We start from the raw sequence: 18,985 nt of genomic DNA on the forward strand, positions 1-18,985 counted from the left end.
ATCCTCACGATCAACCTTGTGAGAAATCATATTGGGGTTGAAAACAAAGAAGGGGGTTGAAAACAAAGAAGCAATGGCTAAGCGCTAACATTTCGCTGTCGAAACTCAACCTTTCTGTTTTTCCTGTGTGGACTCATCACTGCGACTAAAGACTTTTTATCTATTGTGATATTTCCCAGGTGTTTTCTGTACTCCGCACTTTATATCTTAGGCCTCTGTCATGCTGAACGCCAACGCGAGCGATCGGGCGAGATTCTTGCCGTAGGGTAATGAACAGCCGTATCGCTCGCGTTGGTGTTCTCGCCCAATCGCTCGCGTTGGCGTTCAGCATGGCAGAGGCCTTACCCTCGTATCAATATCATCATCACTTAACGTTCCGCTATGACCAGGTTTATTCTAAGATGGAGTTATTTTGTCAAGAGGAAGAGTCTTATCGAAACCTATATCGTCATTCACAGTTCCCTGGAGAGGATGAATATTCCTCTGATCAGTTTTACTATAGGAAGTACTTATTTTGTCGAGAGGAAGGAGTCTTATAGAAACCTTTTAAGTGTGCAAGTTTAATTTAATCAAATATAAAAAATAACATGTTTTTGAAAGTGGTTACATATATAGAGTCAAATGTGCCCTTCAAATCGAATTCAAGAAATATTTTTTTATGTTTGCCCCAAGCAGAATGACAAACAAATGAAAAAGGCATATTTTTATGAAAAACCCCGACCAACCACTCTTTAAGTTTCTTCATGAAACGAGACGATCGCTATCGATTAGTTTGAACCTATTTTTTCAGTTGTTGTCGTTTCATAAAGGTGCATAAAGAGTGGTTGATCGGGACATCAATAGCTTTAACCCTCTAGTGCCCAAATTAATTTTTAGACGGACTTCGAAAAAATCACTATGAAGTATTAAAGACATTTTTTAAGTTCTTATTGAAGCTTTTTAGGAATTCAACTGAAGACCGTCTAAAGGCGGCACTGGGCACTAGAAGGAGATATTCACGATGTCAATATTCCAAATTATTTGTCTTAAAAGCCCTGAAAGACGTTTTTAGTGAAAAATAGAATTAAAAAATTTAGGCAGAAAAGCTAATTTTTCAATCTAAATCAGTTATTTTCGAAGATAGACAAAAACTTTTTTCTGCAAAGATACTTTAAATTAACGGGAACTCAACATTGTAGAAGTTTTTTTCATATACTAAGATATAAAAGTTAGATATGTACTTGATTTCATCGATAATTTCGGTTACCCCAACAAGGTTGCATATTCAATTTTGTGGTGTCATTTCCATTCAATTGGTCGCGTGCCGATAATTCGTTCCACAAGTACAATTTTGAAACATGATGTACGACAAACTTGTAGTCCTTAAGTAATGCAACAAGTTTGTCAAAGAAAGCAGTGCTCTATCTCTTATGCCTAAAGCGTGAGAGCCCTTATTCAGTGAGCCGTTCAGTCAATATTCGCGGTGAATATCATAATATTCACCGCGAATATTGGCTGAATGTTGCGCTGAATATGGGCTCTCACACTTCAGGTTTAAGAGCTATAGCATTGCACTATTCGACAAACCTGCTGTACTACTTAGGGACTACAAGTTTATCATACATTGGGGCTTATTACGGGACCAAGTATGATGACAGTTCTACGTATGACAGTATTACGGATGTCACCTCACGGTGAGAACGAAGTGAAAAAATCTCACGGTGAAAAAAGACGTGCAAATCAAATGGAAATCACTTTCACCGTGTCTGTTACGGTTGACACGAGCTATCGGCAAGCATCAAAAAAGCACCACAAAATTGAATATGCAACCTTGTACCCCAATTTTTAATAATTTTTAAATATATATAACAACATAGTAGAAAACAGTTTTTCTCTGGGAAATTATTATTAGGCTCTAGATCCAAATTTTCTTTAAAATTCGGTTTCTGCATCATTGTGCATTATTTTTCCAATAACATTTCGCTAATATTCTAAATTGAAATTCGGTCGAGATAACATACCATTAACATTTGATGAGCAAAAGTAGATATTCAGGATTCCAGATCATACCTGACAAAAATCATCGGTCTTTACCGTCTTTACTAAATAATAACTGGCTTTCCATCAACAGTGCAAAAAATTCTTGCAGTAAGTTTGATAGAAAAACAGAACTTAACTATTTAAAAACAAAATACACGTAATAATAGCAGCTAATCTGCAATCCTTACTATATTTTCAATCAATATTAATTTATTGTTTACTGATATCGTTTGTTTACAAGAAAATTCCAAAAGGGTAATATTTTGGCCATCTTTCCACTTTTCTCAAATTTATATCTACAACAATACGTTCAAAGTGTTTCAAGGGTATTTACCTCTATTCCATATTCAAGTCAGAAGAATTTCGATAAAATTTGACAAAGTATGACGGAAAAAGGAACTGAATTCTAGTCATATTTTAAAATGACGTTTTTAGTTTTGCTTAGAACAAATTGAAACAATAAGTAACCTACTTATAACTAAAATATTCATTCGTCATATATTTTTTCGAATTCATCAGAATTACTAGTAGAAGTAAACATCTGTTTTTGCTATATCACAGTTGTCTAACTAAAAACCATGTCTATCAAACTTGTTCCAAGATACTTGGCCGATTTTTGCCAGCAGTGTCAAATTTCAAGCATATCTTTGTTACAATAAAAATTACTATATATTGGTAACCGACAGATAGTTAAAGGAGGTTACGTAGTGCGTATTGAAACTGCTTACTGTTACCTACTATGTAGTTGTATACACTACAGAACCGACAAAACACTCATTGTAAGCAGTTCTTCATAGTTTTAAAAATAATACTGGTAACACATCTTTCGTGATTGGCTCAGATTCTATGGTCTAGTAAATAAACCATATCAGGTTGCAGTTTTAATATTGTCAAAATGTGCTTCTAGTTTGCTAACTGGTGCAAGTTTTACGTTTTGAAATCGCTCCGGTACTTCACAATTGCTTCTTTTATTTTTGGGAAATGACTGGATGGTTGGCAAGATTAATGATAGCTAAACCAGTCATACTCCATTCTTGGATTTTTAGTTAGCTATTTGACAGAAAACTTTTTCTGGGCACACAAAGAAAAATAATCATCCAAGAGAGCTCAGCTCGAATGCGGAATCAGGTTTTTATTGTTTATTGTATATTTATCTACATTTTGAACGACATGCAAATCCCGTCGTTATTTAGAACATCTAGACTCTATCCATATGCACGAAGCGTACAACATAGCTTAAAAAGATCCGGCTGCAGTACTACCATCTAAAATGTTATACTTATGACTCCATTTTTTTAAACTGTCAAACTTTGTGTTAATTGGTTCATAGTAATAATCAACATATTTTATAACTTAACCGTTTTACAATGAAATTATTAGCGCCCGAATTTGGAAAAAAACAAAAACAGTATCTTCGCTTTGTTTACCAGAATGCTTACAATCATTCAATGTTCATGCTTTTGATAACATAATGCACTATCAACGCAAATATGACAAATCCGATCAGCACGATTAAATTTGTGTACAAGGAATGCCAAATGTTGTTGCTGTCGTCAACGCTCGAGATGCCAGTTGAACCACTTTCCCCTGCTTCCGCTTCAAGTCCTTCCGAACCGACAGGAATCACGCCATTGGCAGCTCCATTCGTTAAACTAGAAGTGTTATTGTTGGCTGCATTTTGTTTCCGGTGTTCTTCGATCTGTGCTAGTCGTTCAGTGATTTCTTCGCAGATTTCCGGAAACAATTCTCGAAATACTTCATTTTTCATATTAAATGCCAAAGATCGACGGGCATGTTTCCGCTTTTCATAAATAGTCGATTCGCATGAGCCTAATGTGGGTGTCGTTTCCAGCATGAAGCTGAGCAAACCTATGATTGCAAATAGATCAGTAAATTAAGTTTCGAAATATCTATGCCACATACCAGTTAATATAGTCGCCACCGACCACGCTGGATTCCAAGTATCAGGGTGAAAATCAGATATACTAAGACAAAGTCGTTTGTTTGTTTTAAACCGTCCATTTGGTGTTATCATATAAATAGATGGTGGTTTGAATGGAAACTCCTTACTGAAGAGTAACGTCCCGTGATAGTAACCCCCATGATATGGTGAATCTTCCGGCCCATTTATAACATAATGCCATTCCAGAATATTTGACGGTAGTGGCTCAGCAGTTATGTACGGCACTTGAGGAATAACTTTCATTATTCATGTCACCGTCATTATGTGAATCATTAACTTACCAGGATCTCGCTTCAGACGCATATAATCCTGTTTCAATCGGGACGTAGCGGTTGGTTTCTGGCTGCTCATTGTAATCAAATGATATTCGCAAGGTAATATTATTCACCTGAAACGCTGAATATCTAGCAGATTACAAAGAACAATCTACTGATAAATTTCATGGAATATGAGTACACGTAATTACTTTTTTGCTTTCTCACTTAACACTGTTGTCTCTCAATTGCCAAATGTTTGACTTATTTTCGTTCAGATTCTTCTGGGTGAGTTTGCACGCTGCAACTACTTTTGATAAACACTCTGTTTTTGCTGCAAAAATGATGAATTTTATAGTTTTTGGCAAAAGTGCAACACATACGTGAACGTAATTAAAGAGCATAAAAATTAGAAACCTCAGTGACATCAAAACATGACTGCTGTTCTTTTTGAAGATTGACTTTTCACAGCCCTATGTAAAAATATGATATTGTTTCTTCAGAGCAAAACACCCACAATCCAGCTTTTTACAAACGGTTATTCGCGACTACACTGTAAAAAAATTTCACGTCGAAGTGAAGTGATTTGCTGTTGAATTCGCACTACTTGCCGAACATTTCAAAGTGAAAAGAAAATCCTTCGAAACATGTTAATGCAAAGAACGGTGAAATCAACAGCAAATCACTTGATTTTCTGTTGTTATGTTAATCTTTTTTGATATTCTTATGTTTGAGATACAAAATGTTGGTCATTTGGATATTATCTGCTAATCACAATAAATTTAAAAGGTTTCTGTTTATTTTAGATTTTTCAATTTTATTTTATTCTAGGTTTTCAATTTGATTACAAAATGACCACTGTCGCTGTGTCGGTGTATTCGAATTCAGGATCTGTAAAAGAGTTGTTTTATTATTATTTTATAAATATCAAAGATTCAATAGAACTTACTTCCAAACAAATTTTAAATCTCCGGGGAAAATGTGCTGCTTGCGCCTTTCGCCACCGCGACTATTTTTGTTTCGTTTTATGTTTTTGACGTTTGTCAATTGGAATCGCAGCTGTAATTCAATTGATTTGAACAGTGGTGCAAATTCAAGATATATTCATTATAATATGATGGTGATTTCCATTGAACAGGTTTCAACGCAAGATCATTTCATTAGAAAGTGTTAATCATTGTGAAATCAACACTAAATCACTTCAATTTGCAGTGTGACGTGACGAATCGAGTCAAGTGCAAAAACACTTGAAGTAATCGTGGCATTTAATTACAGTGTACGAAGGTGCTGATATTTGTTTGGTTTTTGCATGAGAAAAAGAAGATGGAAATATTTTTGCTTTTGTCATCACACACATTTTGACAATTGCATATGAGAGTTCGCCTAGGTGTGAACAGCCTTTAAAATCTCTTACAACTTCGTACACTGTAAAAAAATTTCACGTCGAAGTGAAGTGATTTGCTGTTGAATTCGCACTACTTGCCGAACATTTCAAAGTGAAAAGAAAATCCTTCGAAACATGTTAATGCAAAGAACGGTGAAATCAACAGCAAATCACTTGATTTTCTGTTGTTATGTTAATCTTTTTTGATATTCTTATGTTTGAGATACAAAATGTTGGTCATTTGGATATTATCTGCTAATCACAATAAATTTAAAAGGTTTCTGTTTATTTTAGATTTTTCAATTTTATTTTATTCTAGGTTTTCAATTTAATTACAAAATGACCACTGTCGCTCTGTCGGTGTATTCGAATTCAGGATCTGTAAAAGAGTTGTTTTATTATTATTTTATAAATATCAAAGATTCAATAGAACTTACTTCCAAACAAATTTTAAATCTCCGGGGAAAATGTGCTGCTTGCGCCTTTCGCCACCGCGACTATTTTTGTTTCGTTTTATGTTTTTGACGTTTGTCAATTGGAATCGCAGCTGTAATTCAATTGATTTGAACAGTGGTGCAAATTCAAGATATATTCATTATAATATGATGGTGATTTCCATTGAACAGGTTTCAACGCAAGATCATTTCATTAGAAAGTGTTAATCATTGTGAAATCAACACTAAATCACTTCAATTTGCAGTGTGACGTGACGAATCGAGTCAAGTGCAAAAACACTTGAAGTAATCGTGGCATTTAATTACAGTGTAGTCGCGGATGATGCGGTCAATAGACGCAACCCGTTTTGTTGTCCTCTGTACACACTCGGCCGTTTTTACTCTAAATTGAGTAAAATTTGACTCAATTTTTTTAAAAGTCGAACTATTGACATCCTTATACCGAATAACAGTGAATGACAATGAACTCCTGTCCTGGGCTCAATCTCATTTGTGCCTGCTGTCAGCTGTCAGATAAAGGTGTATGAGAAGTGGCGGTGATATGCTATCTCGTTCACAAATACGTTGAGATGATAGCCCTTGAAACCTGGCACGATGCCATAGGGGTGTTGAAAGATATCGGGGCTTTATCAAAAATAAAGCCCCGAGGCAGGCACCCAGCAAAAGTTACATATACTTATCACTTTAGGGCATCCTTAAAGGTGCGCTTCTATACCCCGTTTGGAAGCGCTCTAACATCACTTCATACCGTACCGGTTGCTACTAAACGCGCTAGAGAAATAGTAGCCGGGCCTCCGGGAAGCATCGCCCTCTCAAATAACAGCGCTGCTTTTGGTTTATGCTGGATGAAACGTCAAACTGGGACGATAGCAACGACCGGTGTGAAAACGGGTGAGTGAGCAAAATAGCCGCGCTGTCACAGCCGCCATTACAACTCAAATAGTAGCGCACTGTTAAGGATGCCCTAAGGACATCCTTCACACCGGTCGTTGCTATCGTCTCTGTTTGACGTTTCATCCAGCATAAACCTTTAGCAGCGCTGTTACCGGGCAGCCAAACAGAGATGCCAGATGTTTTTGAAAAATGTCTGCAACTGCTTGAAAAACCGGAAAAATGTGCTCGAAATCTGAAAAAAATCTATCCGTGATCCGAAAAAATTTCGCTCGCGCAGGTAAAAGTCTGTGAAAATCTGCACACATTTTAAGAAAATCTGCGCAAATATAAGGAGACTCTGACAAAAATATGCAGAAACCATGGAAAAACTGCAAATATCTGCAAATCAATAAATATCTGCACACGGACTCCAAAAATCTGCGTTTTGCAGACAAATCTGCACATTTGGTATCCCTGCTGCCAAATTTGAGAGCGCGATGCTTCCCGGAGGCCCGGCTACTATTTCTCTAGCGCGTTTAGCAGCGACCGGTACGGTATGAAGTGATGATAGAGCGCTGCCAAATGGGGTATAGAAGCGCACTGTCAAGGATGCCCTTAGTCGGGAACTTTCTTCACTCATTCAACATAGAAAAAGATAGCATGTTGCCATCCCAGTGATCAACCTTAAACAGAGTATTTAGTTACTCACTTTTGAGTACCATGGATAAATGTCAAAAACTGAGTACTACTGAGTGACTGTTACTCTGTTTCGTTAATTTGACGTTCCTAAAGCAAAGCAAAGCCTTGGTGCTACATTCCGATTCGAAACTCGACCTTCTGTTTTTATTTATACACAGACTTCGCAGCCAACTGTTTAGTGTACAGGACAATTGGGTTGTTTAGCCATATCAGTTTTTTATATCATCCGAAAGATCTGCATTTTATAAGTAAAACGTGATTTAAAAAAAAATCTATCGTTGTCCTTCGCTTTTTAAATCACGATTTAAAACTGCTCGAAATCGCTACAATGACAGTTCGCCTATATATTAACTGACATTGTAGCGATTTAGAGCGAATTTTTATTCTTTATTTAAAAATCGAAGGATAATGATATGAAGATTTAAAATATCACGTTTTGTTCAGAAAATTAGACTCTTTCAAATGAAATATAAAAATCGGAAATTCGTGAATAGCTAAACAACCCAATTGCGGGGCTAGCGCTACGATCGTACTGACACTAACTGTCTTTCCCGAGCCGAGACTCAAACTCACGATGACTGGCTTGTTGGGCCGTCGTACCTCGAGACCGTCTGGGATATTACGATTATTTCACGTTCCTACGCATAAGAAAACAATAAGAAATTCGGAATTAAAATATGGAAACAACATAAGCAAAATCGTTGGGCTTATAGTCGCTAGCCACTAGCCCTGAATTTTGTTAACTGTCAGTAAACGGTTAGCACAGAGAGAAGAAGAAGAAAAAATCGTTAAAATGTTATAGATTTATTTTTTATCAAAGTTACCTAATTTTTAATATTTTTTTTATATTTTTTTTTATTATTTCCGTATCTTCCGCATTGATAGCTTCGCGGAAAGAAGCTACAATTCTTTTACCAGTTGGGCGGGAACTGTAGTTTACCAGATTGTGGCTGTTAAGTTACGCTCATTCCATCCTTGCGCCGCGATGACATCTGATCGACAAGCATTAGGAAGACAAAGCCCAGCACTAGCGAGAGCCGAATTGTGAATAAATGCGCTGTGTTTGTTGTCCGGTACTGAGGAGGTGCCCACGTATTTAACTTCAAAATTCTGGAGTACTTTGTGATAAGGTCGTATGTCCAAACGTAAACAAAACGAGCGAGAGATGATTTGTGCTTTTAAAGTACAGGAGATATAATTCTCACTCGTTTTGTTTACGTTTAGACATACGACCTTATCACAAAGTAGTCTAGAATTGGTTTCATCGTACAATGAACGAATTCCTTCTAGTATTATAACTGTTAGGACCGTTCCCATTGACAACCCAGCCACAAACATAGGCACATTCTTTAGGTTTTCCTCTGACAGCATCACGATGTACGGTATACTTGCAGCTTTTTACGCGCTATAATGGCGGACACTATAATGCAAGTTCGTAATAAATTATCCACCCCTTTGACAACTCTGCTTACGTCAGTTAGAAGTCTTCATATATTTTATCAGAAGCAAAATACATCTGGCAACATTTCTCGCGTAATTTTTCAAACCGACGTACGTCGCATAATGTAAACAAACGATCTTTTGATGTTATGTTATCATGCAACATGTAATGAAGGAGCTTACTTTTTAAAATTTGCGAAAATCAGCTTTTCGACACTTTGAAACGACTTTGACAAAACGACCGAACTACCCTGCTTACTCTTTTTTACTTACACACTTTTGCTAGCAAACAGACGAAATTGCGAAACGAATTGACACTAACGACCCTGTTTATATTGGTTTAGTTTTTACTTGCGAAAGTGAAGGAAGGGAATATTTTCGCTCTTGTTTTCACAAATAAATTGACAATTGCATATAAGAACTCGCGTACACTGAAATAATCTCACCTATTCATATTATATGGGAGTGTTATAAATTTGCACTATTAGAACTTCCAATCGAAACGATGTGATCGAAAATGTGTCATGCATTCTTCATAGGATCGTCTGATAGACTCACATTACTACCAAGCTTTTTAAATAGATAAGAAATTCCATTAAAAACTAAAGAACAAATAATCTATTAGACTCATTGGAAATGCCATAATTTATATCTTGGCATGTACTAACAATTTCATAGGAAAATCTCATGCATTTCGTGTTATTATCCTATAGAAATAACTTCACTAAAGGGACTGTTTCTTTCATATGATATGTACATGAAAACAAATTGAAGTGTTTTTTTATGAAGGATATATAAATTTTTTATGAAAATAATATTTATTTTAAGAAATTGTTTAACGGCAATCCTATAAATTAGAGCAAAAATGAATTACGTCGGTAAGTGGCAGTCACAACTTTCGAGAGATTTCACTACCGACTTCCTGACAAATGATTAATAAAAAAGAAATTACCGGTTCAACGTTGGCCACTTGATCCGAGTTCCAATGGTCTGGTCGTTGTTTGCCCTACGATTATATAAAAGCCAATTTCTTCGGTGTGATCTATAGTTGTGAATATCTATGTAAGTTTAAACTCAAATGAAGTAAAGAAAAATAACTTACCCATTCGAGATAAGGAAATATCCTTCCAATCGCTCAATAAGACGCCGTCTTTTCGTGGTGTAGCCATTTTAAATAACAATCTGGATTATTCGATACCAAATCCAAACGTCAAAACGAAACTTCACAAGTTAAACTGACAAAGTCACGGCGACGTGTGTTTTTTAATGGGTTTATCAATAAGATTTATATGTTGGTTTCGATACATGACGGTTTTATATACCTACTTTATGAAATGTATTCTGCAATATTGCCTGTAAATTTAAATTTTTACGGCACATGTTAAACGTAAATGAATTTCAAATAAAATGGATGTGAAAATTCGATAATTATTATTTCATTGTGCGATTCATTGAAATTATTGTATCACATTTAATTTACAAATGGATTTCCAATGGAATCACATAAAATTAAGAGATCTTTTGGTACGTTCAATTCATTGGACAAATTTAATAGAGAATATATGTCGACTTGTTTCAGTGATAGGTGCGAACCTGGGAGGGAGAAACGAATACTACACTCAAAACAGAGAACACGCACATGCGTCGTTTTTTGATAGCGTGTAACTATCTTCTTGCTGTAACGCATGCATGACTCAAACGAAGTTTTAAGTAACATCAGGAATACAGAATTTGCAATTTTGTCTGCAAAACACAAATTTTTCGAGTCTATGTTTTTTCAATTTGCCGTTGTATAAAAGTTTCTTCGGAATTTTGAGTTTATATATATTTGCGCACGCAGATTTTCTAAAAATGTGTGCGAGAGCATAACCTGTGAGGCAGATTTTTCGGGGATTCGTGCAGTTGCAAAAATTTTACAATCCTGCATCTCACTATTTTGTGAAACGAGAATCAACATTCGACCGTGATGAAGTGTGTTCGAAATTGTAATCAAAGTCTTCCAGAAAAGTAAATCCAGAAAAGCGCAAGATTAATAATCGAAGTACGCTAACATGATTATTGCTGAAAGCTTATGAAACTTATTATTTTACGTGAAAATGAACCAAAATATTTTGTAAAACGACAATGAGGCCGTTACAAATTTTATTTTCATTTTATGTCACCCCCCCCCCCCCCCCTTCAAAAATCTTGAATATTGGAAGGGGAAGAAAAAAAAGCTCAAACCGTTTTGTTCATTTCATTGGTTTTCCGACAGCATAAATACTTAATTTAGCAACAAACAAGTCAGGTGACAGCGAGAGTGTCGTCGAAAGGCTAGCGAAATCTAAACATATAAAAATGCAGCTCTGTCTGTCTGTCTGTCTGTCTGTCTGTCTGTCTGATTCATATAGGCTTGGAAACTACCGAACCGATCGGCGTGAAATTTTGTATATAGGGGCAAGGATGGTTAAAATCGTATCAATGAATCCTCATGAGAGAATCCTATTGCATTCAAATCACGCTTCCGACGCAATGTTTTTTGTCGTCTCTCGAGTAGAAAACTGATGAGACAAATGAATCGCTGGTAAAATACACTGTGAACATTGTCGCCTGTCAACCTTTTGCGACTTTGTTGCAGCTTGTTCATGCACTGTTATGATTCACTCGTCGGCTTCAGTCGAGGATTCATTATCGTTTGCCGATCCGAATGAGCGTTAGAGCGTAAATCATTCGATTCAATCATTTGGTGAGTGTTAAGTGCCGTGATAAACAGAATAATGTATCGCAAGGCGAAAACTTAAAAGGAAATCATTCTTCAGGCTGTAGAACAAGTGAAAGACGGGGAAAGGATTATTTTTCGGTTGATATTGATGCTGATCGGAAGTGCGATTATGTGCAGCGTACATTTGTTGCTGGTAACTTTAAAAGGCACTCCCAGAATGTACATCCAGGTGTCTCAAATCAATTAGCATTGGATAAAAGAGATGATGAAGAGTCTACGCAGGAGAAGGAAACCGAGCCTATTCCGAAAAAGCAGAAAACGTCCAAGATGCTGGTGGACATGGAAAAGAAGAATGCTCCACTTGGCCTGCTTCAGTTGTTAACCATTAATAATTTGCCGTTTAATTTTATTGAATGGACCGGCTCTGAAACGTTAATCCACTCCATATTGAAGGCATGCGGAATACAGATGTCACGTCATCGTATTGCAGAATTCGTTCGAATTGCTGCAGCTACAATACGAGAAATAATGCGTGCACATTTCAATAACATTCAGTTAGGTAAAATATGTCCTAACTGATTCTCGTATGCAGCTCAGCGATGTATCGATTGTATCGATGTATCGATGGACATAATGGTCCTCAAAATGAATGCAGATTTGTTGGGGGAAGTATTGGATACAATGCTTGAACGAAATATTATCTGATCATGTGAAGTGACTCTTGGAACGTTATTTGAAACTTTTATTTTACAATGAACAATACTTAGCATAACAAATAAACCTGCTGCGAACATGGAATAGCATTTTGTACTGCACTACGCATTGAAAACATATAATAAACAGAACTATTTCGTAACATCACAATCTTCACTGTATATTTATATCTTGTTGTAAAAGAATTCGTACTGCATATAGCTACAAAGGTATTCACCATTTACAGTTCACTAGAACCAAATTTTGTTTTCATGTCTATCTATAAAACTCATTCTGAAAAAAAAAATAGACGACCGATTAATTCAATATCACTTTTTGGTTTTGAAAAAACAAACTTCTATGTAGAGCCTTAAATCTACTTTGTTTTCGAATAGATGATCTAGACAATTTCTTGAAAACCATCTCTTGACAACTTTTTTTATTACCGAACGTTCTTGACAGATGGGCGTTCAGAAGCAAATACAGTCGCCGTTCGATAACCGCAATTATTTTAACTGCAACGCTTTTTAACTGCAAGACCGATAACTGCAACAACTTTGCAGTTATCGGACCACAATCCGTCAAATCTGAAGTCGAAGTCATATTTGACATTGAAGTGGCAAATCTCGCGGGGGGATTCTAAATGCATTCGAAAATGAAAATTGTTGAATCTCTAGAAACATTTCAAAAGGACTTTTTCATTTTTCTCGAATTTTCTCGATTTCGTTAACTTGTTGTCTCTTCATTCTAAATGGGAGATTATAGATCTCCACTATTAATCAATGAAGCAAAATCACCATGTTATGTGATTCACTTCCTGTAATTATTATAAGAGAAAAAAAATATTCCTTGTGCATTGTTTGGTTAGCTTTCCCTACTCAGTGAGGCAGTGCATAGTAGATCACAAACAATGTTTCTCGCGTAATTTTTCAAAGCGACCTATCTAACATTGAGAGACTCTCTTTGTTTACTTTCTCTTTGATCAATAATAATGTTTTGAAGTAGAATACTTCTCTCAGAAAGTTCGGCTACATAGGGATGTGGAATGAAAATCTAAAACCGAAAAAAGTGAAAAATATGTCCAATTTCAAATGCTAATAAATCGGTTAGTATTCGATGGATTTCCTTCGTTCTTGCAGCAAAAGATTGGAAAATCTTCTAAGATTCTTCCCAAAATAAGATAATTGTAATTTTATTATTCACACTATTGTACTATTGAAAATAGTCAAGCCTTGTCAAAACGAAAAATTCGACCTCTGATTGGTCGTTATATGCTTGCTTCCCAAGCACGGTCGACAGGATCATATACCTTGCAATTGAAAACATGCTATTTGGCCTATATAAGAACCTGTTTCAGCCGGAGCCGCTCATAATAGTTCTAGACAGCGACAACAGCAGTCGTCCTTCCTTAGCAGCAGCACTAGCTCTGTGGTTGGTCACCACGTCTCAGGAGCAGCGCGGTTTTTCTCAGCGTGTGTCGCCAGACAGCCATTATTCCCCCCGTGTTGGGGCAGCATGAAGATTGCCATCAGGAAATCCAATTTTGGAAATCAAAACGCCTTTTTCAAGGCAAATAAACAAGTCATTGAAAGTTAATAATTTTTTTCAACGCCAGCAAGTATTCTGTGTTGCATCCTAGCAATTTAAATTTGTCGCATCCGTCTAATTTACTGAATGTGAAATAGCTTCCACAGTGCATGTTGTCCGTGTATCTTAATTCCCCCAATGTTAGGGCAGCTCAAAGGTTGTAATTAGCAACCGATTTTGAACAGCAAAATGCTTTTTTGAAGGCAAATAAAAAAATTATTGAAGGTTAATAGTTTTCTGGCATCAACACAAGCAGACATTCTGTGCGGGATGCAATCAAATTCTGTTGTAGTTGTCTATTTTTACTTTATTTAGTAAACTCCCCACTGTAGGGGCAGCGCAAACGCTGCGATCAGCATAACCGACATTGAATAATAAACTGCTCTGTTAGAACGCATTCACAAAAGCAGTCAGTTCGACTATGCAGAGCTAATATGAAGACGATTCAATCAATCAGCGTAAACAGAATTTCGTCGTCTCCCAGCTGCCAAGTTGCAACATGATGCAACACGCAACAGCGAGCAAACGAAATCGCTTGATGTTACAAACCGCAATAAGATACGGGTTAAAACCGTTGCGTGTTTGAGAGCACCATCGGTGTTTATTCGCTGGATACACTATCTACTGTCTACTGAACGCAATAATCTGCTTACATGCGACACGGGGACGGGAACATTTTCTTCAACGAAACTGCGCAACACGACACAAAACATGTTATTTTGTTGCTTCAATGAGAGTGCTATCGGTCCGGTTCGACAAGAAATCATTTTTGTGCATCCGTGCTACGAAACTGAGGAAAAACTTTAGAAACTGAAAAAAGAGGTGGAGCTTATCAAATGATCGCTCTGAGCCGGAATGAACTCACACATATTTTTCAAGTTATGTCATTCCACCACCTACGAAAAATAATTCATTCCTATTTTCATCCCTATATAAGAGCCTGTTTCAGCCGGAGCCGCTCATAATAGCGACAGGTCGTCCTTCCTTAGCAGCAGCACTAGCCCTGTGGTTGATCACCACGTCTCAGGAGCAGCGCGGTTTTTCTCAGCGTGTGTACAGCGACAACAGCAGTCGTCCTGCCTTAGCAGCAGCACTAGCCCTGTGGTTGGTCACCACGTCTCAGGAGCAGCGCGGTTTTTCTCAGCGTGTGTCGCCAGACAGCCATTATTCCCCCCGTGTTGGGGCAGCATGAAGATTGTCATCAGGAAATCCAATTTTGGAAATCAAAATGCCTTTTTGAAGGCAAATAAACAAGTCATTGAAAGTTAATCATTTTTGTCAACGCAAGCAAGCATTCTGTGTTGCATCCTAACAATTTAAATTTGTCGCACCCGTCTAATTTACTGAATGTGAAATAGCCTCCACAGTGCATGTTGTCCGTGTATCTTAATTCCCCAATGTTAGGCAGCTCAAAGGTTGTAATTAGCAACCGATTTTGAACCGCAACATGCTTTTTTCAAGGCAAATAAAAAATTATTGAAGGTTAATAATTTTCTGGCATCAACACAAGCAGACATTCTGTGCGGGATGCAATCAAATTCTGTTGTAGTTGTCTAATTTTCACTTTATTTAGTAAACCCCCCACTGTATGGGGCAGCGCAAAGGCTGCGATCAGCATAACCGACATTGAATAATAAACTGCCCTGTTAGTACGCATTCACAAAAGCAGTTAGTTCGACTATGCAGAGCTAATATGAAGTCGATTCAATCAATCAGCATAAACAGAATTTCGTCGTCTCCCAGCTGCCAAGTTGCAACATGATGCAACACGCAACAGCGAGCAAACGAAATCGCTTGATGTTACAAACCGCAATAAGATACGGGTTAAAACCGTTGCGTGTTTGAGAGCACCATCGGTGTTTATTCGCTGGATACACTATCTACTGTCTACTGAACGCAATAATCTGCTTACATGCGACATGGGGACGGGAACATTTTCTTCAACCAAGCTGCACAACACGACACAAAACATGTTATTTTGTTGCTTCAATGAGAGTGCTATCGGTCCGGCTCCGGAATGTTCACAAGAAATCATTTTTGTGCATCCGTGCTACGAAACTGAGGAAAAACTTTAGAAACTGAAAAAAGAGGTGGAGCTTATCAAATGATCGCTCTGAACCAGAATGAAGTCACACATATTTTTCAAGTTATATCATTCCACCACGTACGTAAAATAATTCATTCCTATTTTCATCCCTATATAATAGCCTGTTTTAGTCGAAGCCGCTCATAGTAGTTCTGAACAGCGACGACAGCAGTCCTCCCTTAGCAGCAGCGGGAGCGAGCAGTGGGTACCATCGATAGCGGATAGCGGCCACAACTGTGGCATGGCTGCGAATAAGCGTAGCAGTTTCAGCGGATCTCACCATCGATAGCAGCAGGGCCAGCAGATGCAGGTACAGCGGATACCAATGGCGGCCACAACTGTGGCATGGCTACGGATAGCGTTACAGTTGCTCAGCAGTTGGGCCAGCGTATAGCGGCCACAACTGTGGCATGGCTATGCATGGCGTAGCTGTTGCAGCGGGTATATCAGCATCGATAGTAGCAGGGTCAGCTGATGCAACGACACTTCCTTCACTAAAATGCTGTTTCAGTGTGGTAGCGGGAAGCATCAAGCAGCAGGCTTGCATGAAGTGAATACATCATCCAGCAACTTTCTCTAAGGCCTCTGCCATAGTAGACGCGAAAAGCGGCGCGAACCGATTCGCTCGGCCGTAGGTTAATGTACAGCTTTACTGATGGCTGTTCATTAACCTACAGCCGAGCGAATCGGTTCGCGTCGCTTTTCGCGTCTATTATGGCAGAGGCCTAATGGGAAAGTTGTATCATTTTGTTCAGAAGAATATTATTGTCGGTAATATTACAGAGATGCGATTGCGTAAATCCGATTTTGAACTGAACAATTGTTCTTTTGAGAACAAATAAAACACTTATTTGAAGAGTTAATAGCTTTTGGTACCAATAGCAGTATAGTGACAGCCTCAGCGGTAGATGCAGATGCAGCCGGTACTTCCCTGAGGCCGATGTAAAGGTAAATGGGAGCAGCACGGCGAAACAGTTCGGGTTATGCTTAGACGCGCATCATTTTTCGTTGCTGATATTCCCCACATGAAACGACGCGCTTTCGTATGATAGCGGTGGTATCAGCGGTAGATGCATTTGCCAACACTTCCTCCAGTAAAACCGTGTCTAGTTTTCAATGTGAAAACACCTTTCTCATTGTGTTGACCGTGCGCCTTAGTCCTCACTATTAAGGTAACACAAAGATGTAAGATAAACACTACATCCTATAATAAATTGAACAATTGTCCTTATAAGGACAACAAAATGAATTAATGAAGATTTAACTTTGAATTAGAATACTTCTCTCAGGAAGTTCGGCTACATAGGGATGTGAAATGAAAATCTAAAACTGAAAAAAGTGAGAAAAATTTCAAATGCTAATAAATCGGTTAGTTTTCGATGGATTTCCTTCGTTTTTGCAGCAATCGATTAGAAAACCTTCTAAGATTCCTACCAAATGCATGAAATTGCAATTTTATCATTCGAACTATTGTACTATTGAAAACTCTTAAGCCTTGTCAAAACACAAAATTCGACCTCTGATTGGTCGTTATACCGCGCTTTCCCAAGCACGGTCGGCAGAGTTATGGACCTAGTAAATTGGGAATGCATCATTTGGCTCATATAAGAGCTTCATCAGATAATAAACAAACATTTCATCGGATATTAAATTGAACAACTGAAATTTGAAGAACACAAATGATTATTTGAAGAGTTAATATTTTCTCGTTTTGCGCTATAATCCAAAGTTAATTATCTTCATCTACATGCATACTCTGATTATTATTACGTGTTTGCGTCGCTAAGTGTTTGGCTACGGTCATGCAGAACGCAAATAACGGCGCGATGCGATTCGGCAAGACGAAATCTGTTGAAATGTATAGCTCTACTTCGCCTTAAAAAGAGCTGTACATTTCACGACGGTAAGGCGAATCGCATTGCGCCGGCATTCGCGTTCTGCATAACCGTAGCCTTTGTTCCGTTCCCGTTTTATGATGTCGTATTAAATGTGCATATTACAATTCGGCAGCACTTCAACTTCTCATTTGCACACAATTTAAAAATATCCAATTAACTTCATTCAAAATATCAGACAAAAAGAAATTACAATACTGCCAATGAACGGTCAACGTTCATTTACTAGAAAAAATGACTGACACGCAAGCAGCCAGGTTATCTTTCTTGTAAAAGTATTCTACTTCAACCTTGCGGTCGTGGCTTTGCATACAACCTTCTTGTGATTTTTAAAAGACTTTCAGACAACTCATAGAAAGTTCGATTCACGAAATTAGCGATTTTTAATTTTCATACATTTCAAATTCACTATTGTTATTTTGGTCAATAAGAGGAATATTTGTTGAAGAAAGAGTTAAAGATTGTTTCGTTCAAGATTTAACTTTTACTATACTGACCTCTTACATATAATGCGATGCTTCCAGTTTAGAATTAGAAATTGCTTCAACTCGTAAACATTCAATTAAACCTCAATGTATTATGATATTGCATATTATTATAAAAAACTGCCACACAGCAATTTTTAAATGCAACTACATTGACCATCTTAAAACAATAAACAAACTTTCGATGAATGTAAAACCGGAGAACAAAAGTGCATCTTGTTAATCTATGACATCAGCGAATAAAATTCTGCAAAACAGAAGAAAAAAATCGGGTTTACTGTCAACACTTTCGACCTTGGAAGAATGAGTGATAAATTATCCAAGCGATCGCAATCGACTCTAGCTACCGATAATTATCGTCTGGCGATTGTTCTCTTTCGTATTTACATTCTGCTTCAATCAGCGGAGAGAGATTCATCGATTTGTACAGCTATCGTGAATTCAATTCATG

General features: G+C 37.4%; 1 protein-coding gene and 1 long non-coding RNA gene across 2 annotated transcripts; both read right to left on the reverse strand.

Annotated features, from left to right (window-relative positions):
* Positions 1–2,177: 2,177 nt before the first annotated feature.
* LOC129721646 (ubiquitin-conjugating enzyme E2 J2) lies at positions 2,178–4,710 on the reverse strand. Its single transcript, XM_055674439.1, has 3 exons — positions 4,264–4,710; positions 3,943–4,206; positions 2,178–3,888 (listed from the first exon to the last, which is right to left on the reverse strand). Exons 1-3 carry the CDS (start codon positions 4,331–4,333, stop codon positions 3,461–3,463), a joined length of 762 nt encoding a protein of 253 aa, XP_055530414.1. The 5' UTR covers positions 4,334–4,710; the 3' UTR covers positions 2,178–3,460.
* A 5,139-nt stretch (positions 4,711–9,849) lies between these two features.
* LOC129724765 (uncharacterized) lies at positions 9,850–18,882 on the reverse strand. The gene is made up of 3 exons (XR_008727960.1): positions 18,547–18,882; positions 10,190–10,440; positions 9,850–10,129 (listed from the first exon to the last, which is right to left on the reverse strand). It is a non-coding gene; the product is annotated as an uncharacterized LOC129724765 (long non-coding RNA).
* Between the last annotated feature and the right edge of the window lie 103 nt (positions 18,883–18,985).

Source organism: Wyeomyia smithii, chromosome 2 (assembly GCF_029784165.1).
Source record: "Wyeomyia smithii strain HCP4-BCI-WySm-NY-G18 chromosome 2, ASM2978416v1, whole genome shotgun sequence".
Lineage (NCBI taxonomy): Eukaryota > Metazoa > Arthropoda > Insecta > Diptera > Culicidae > Wyeomyia > Wyeomyia smithii.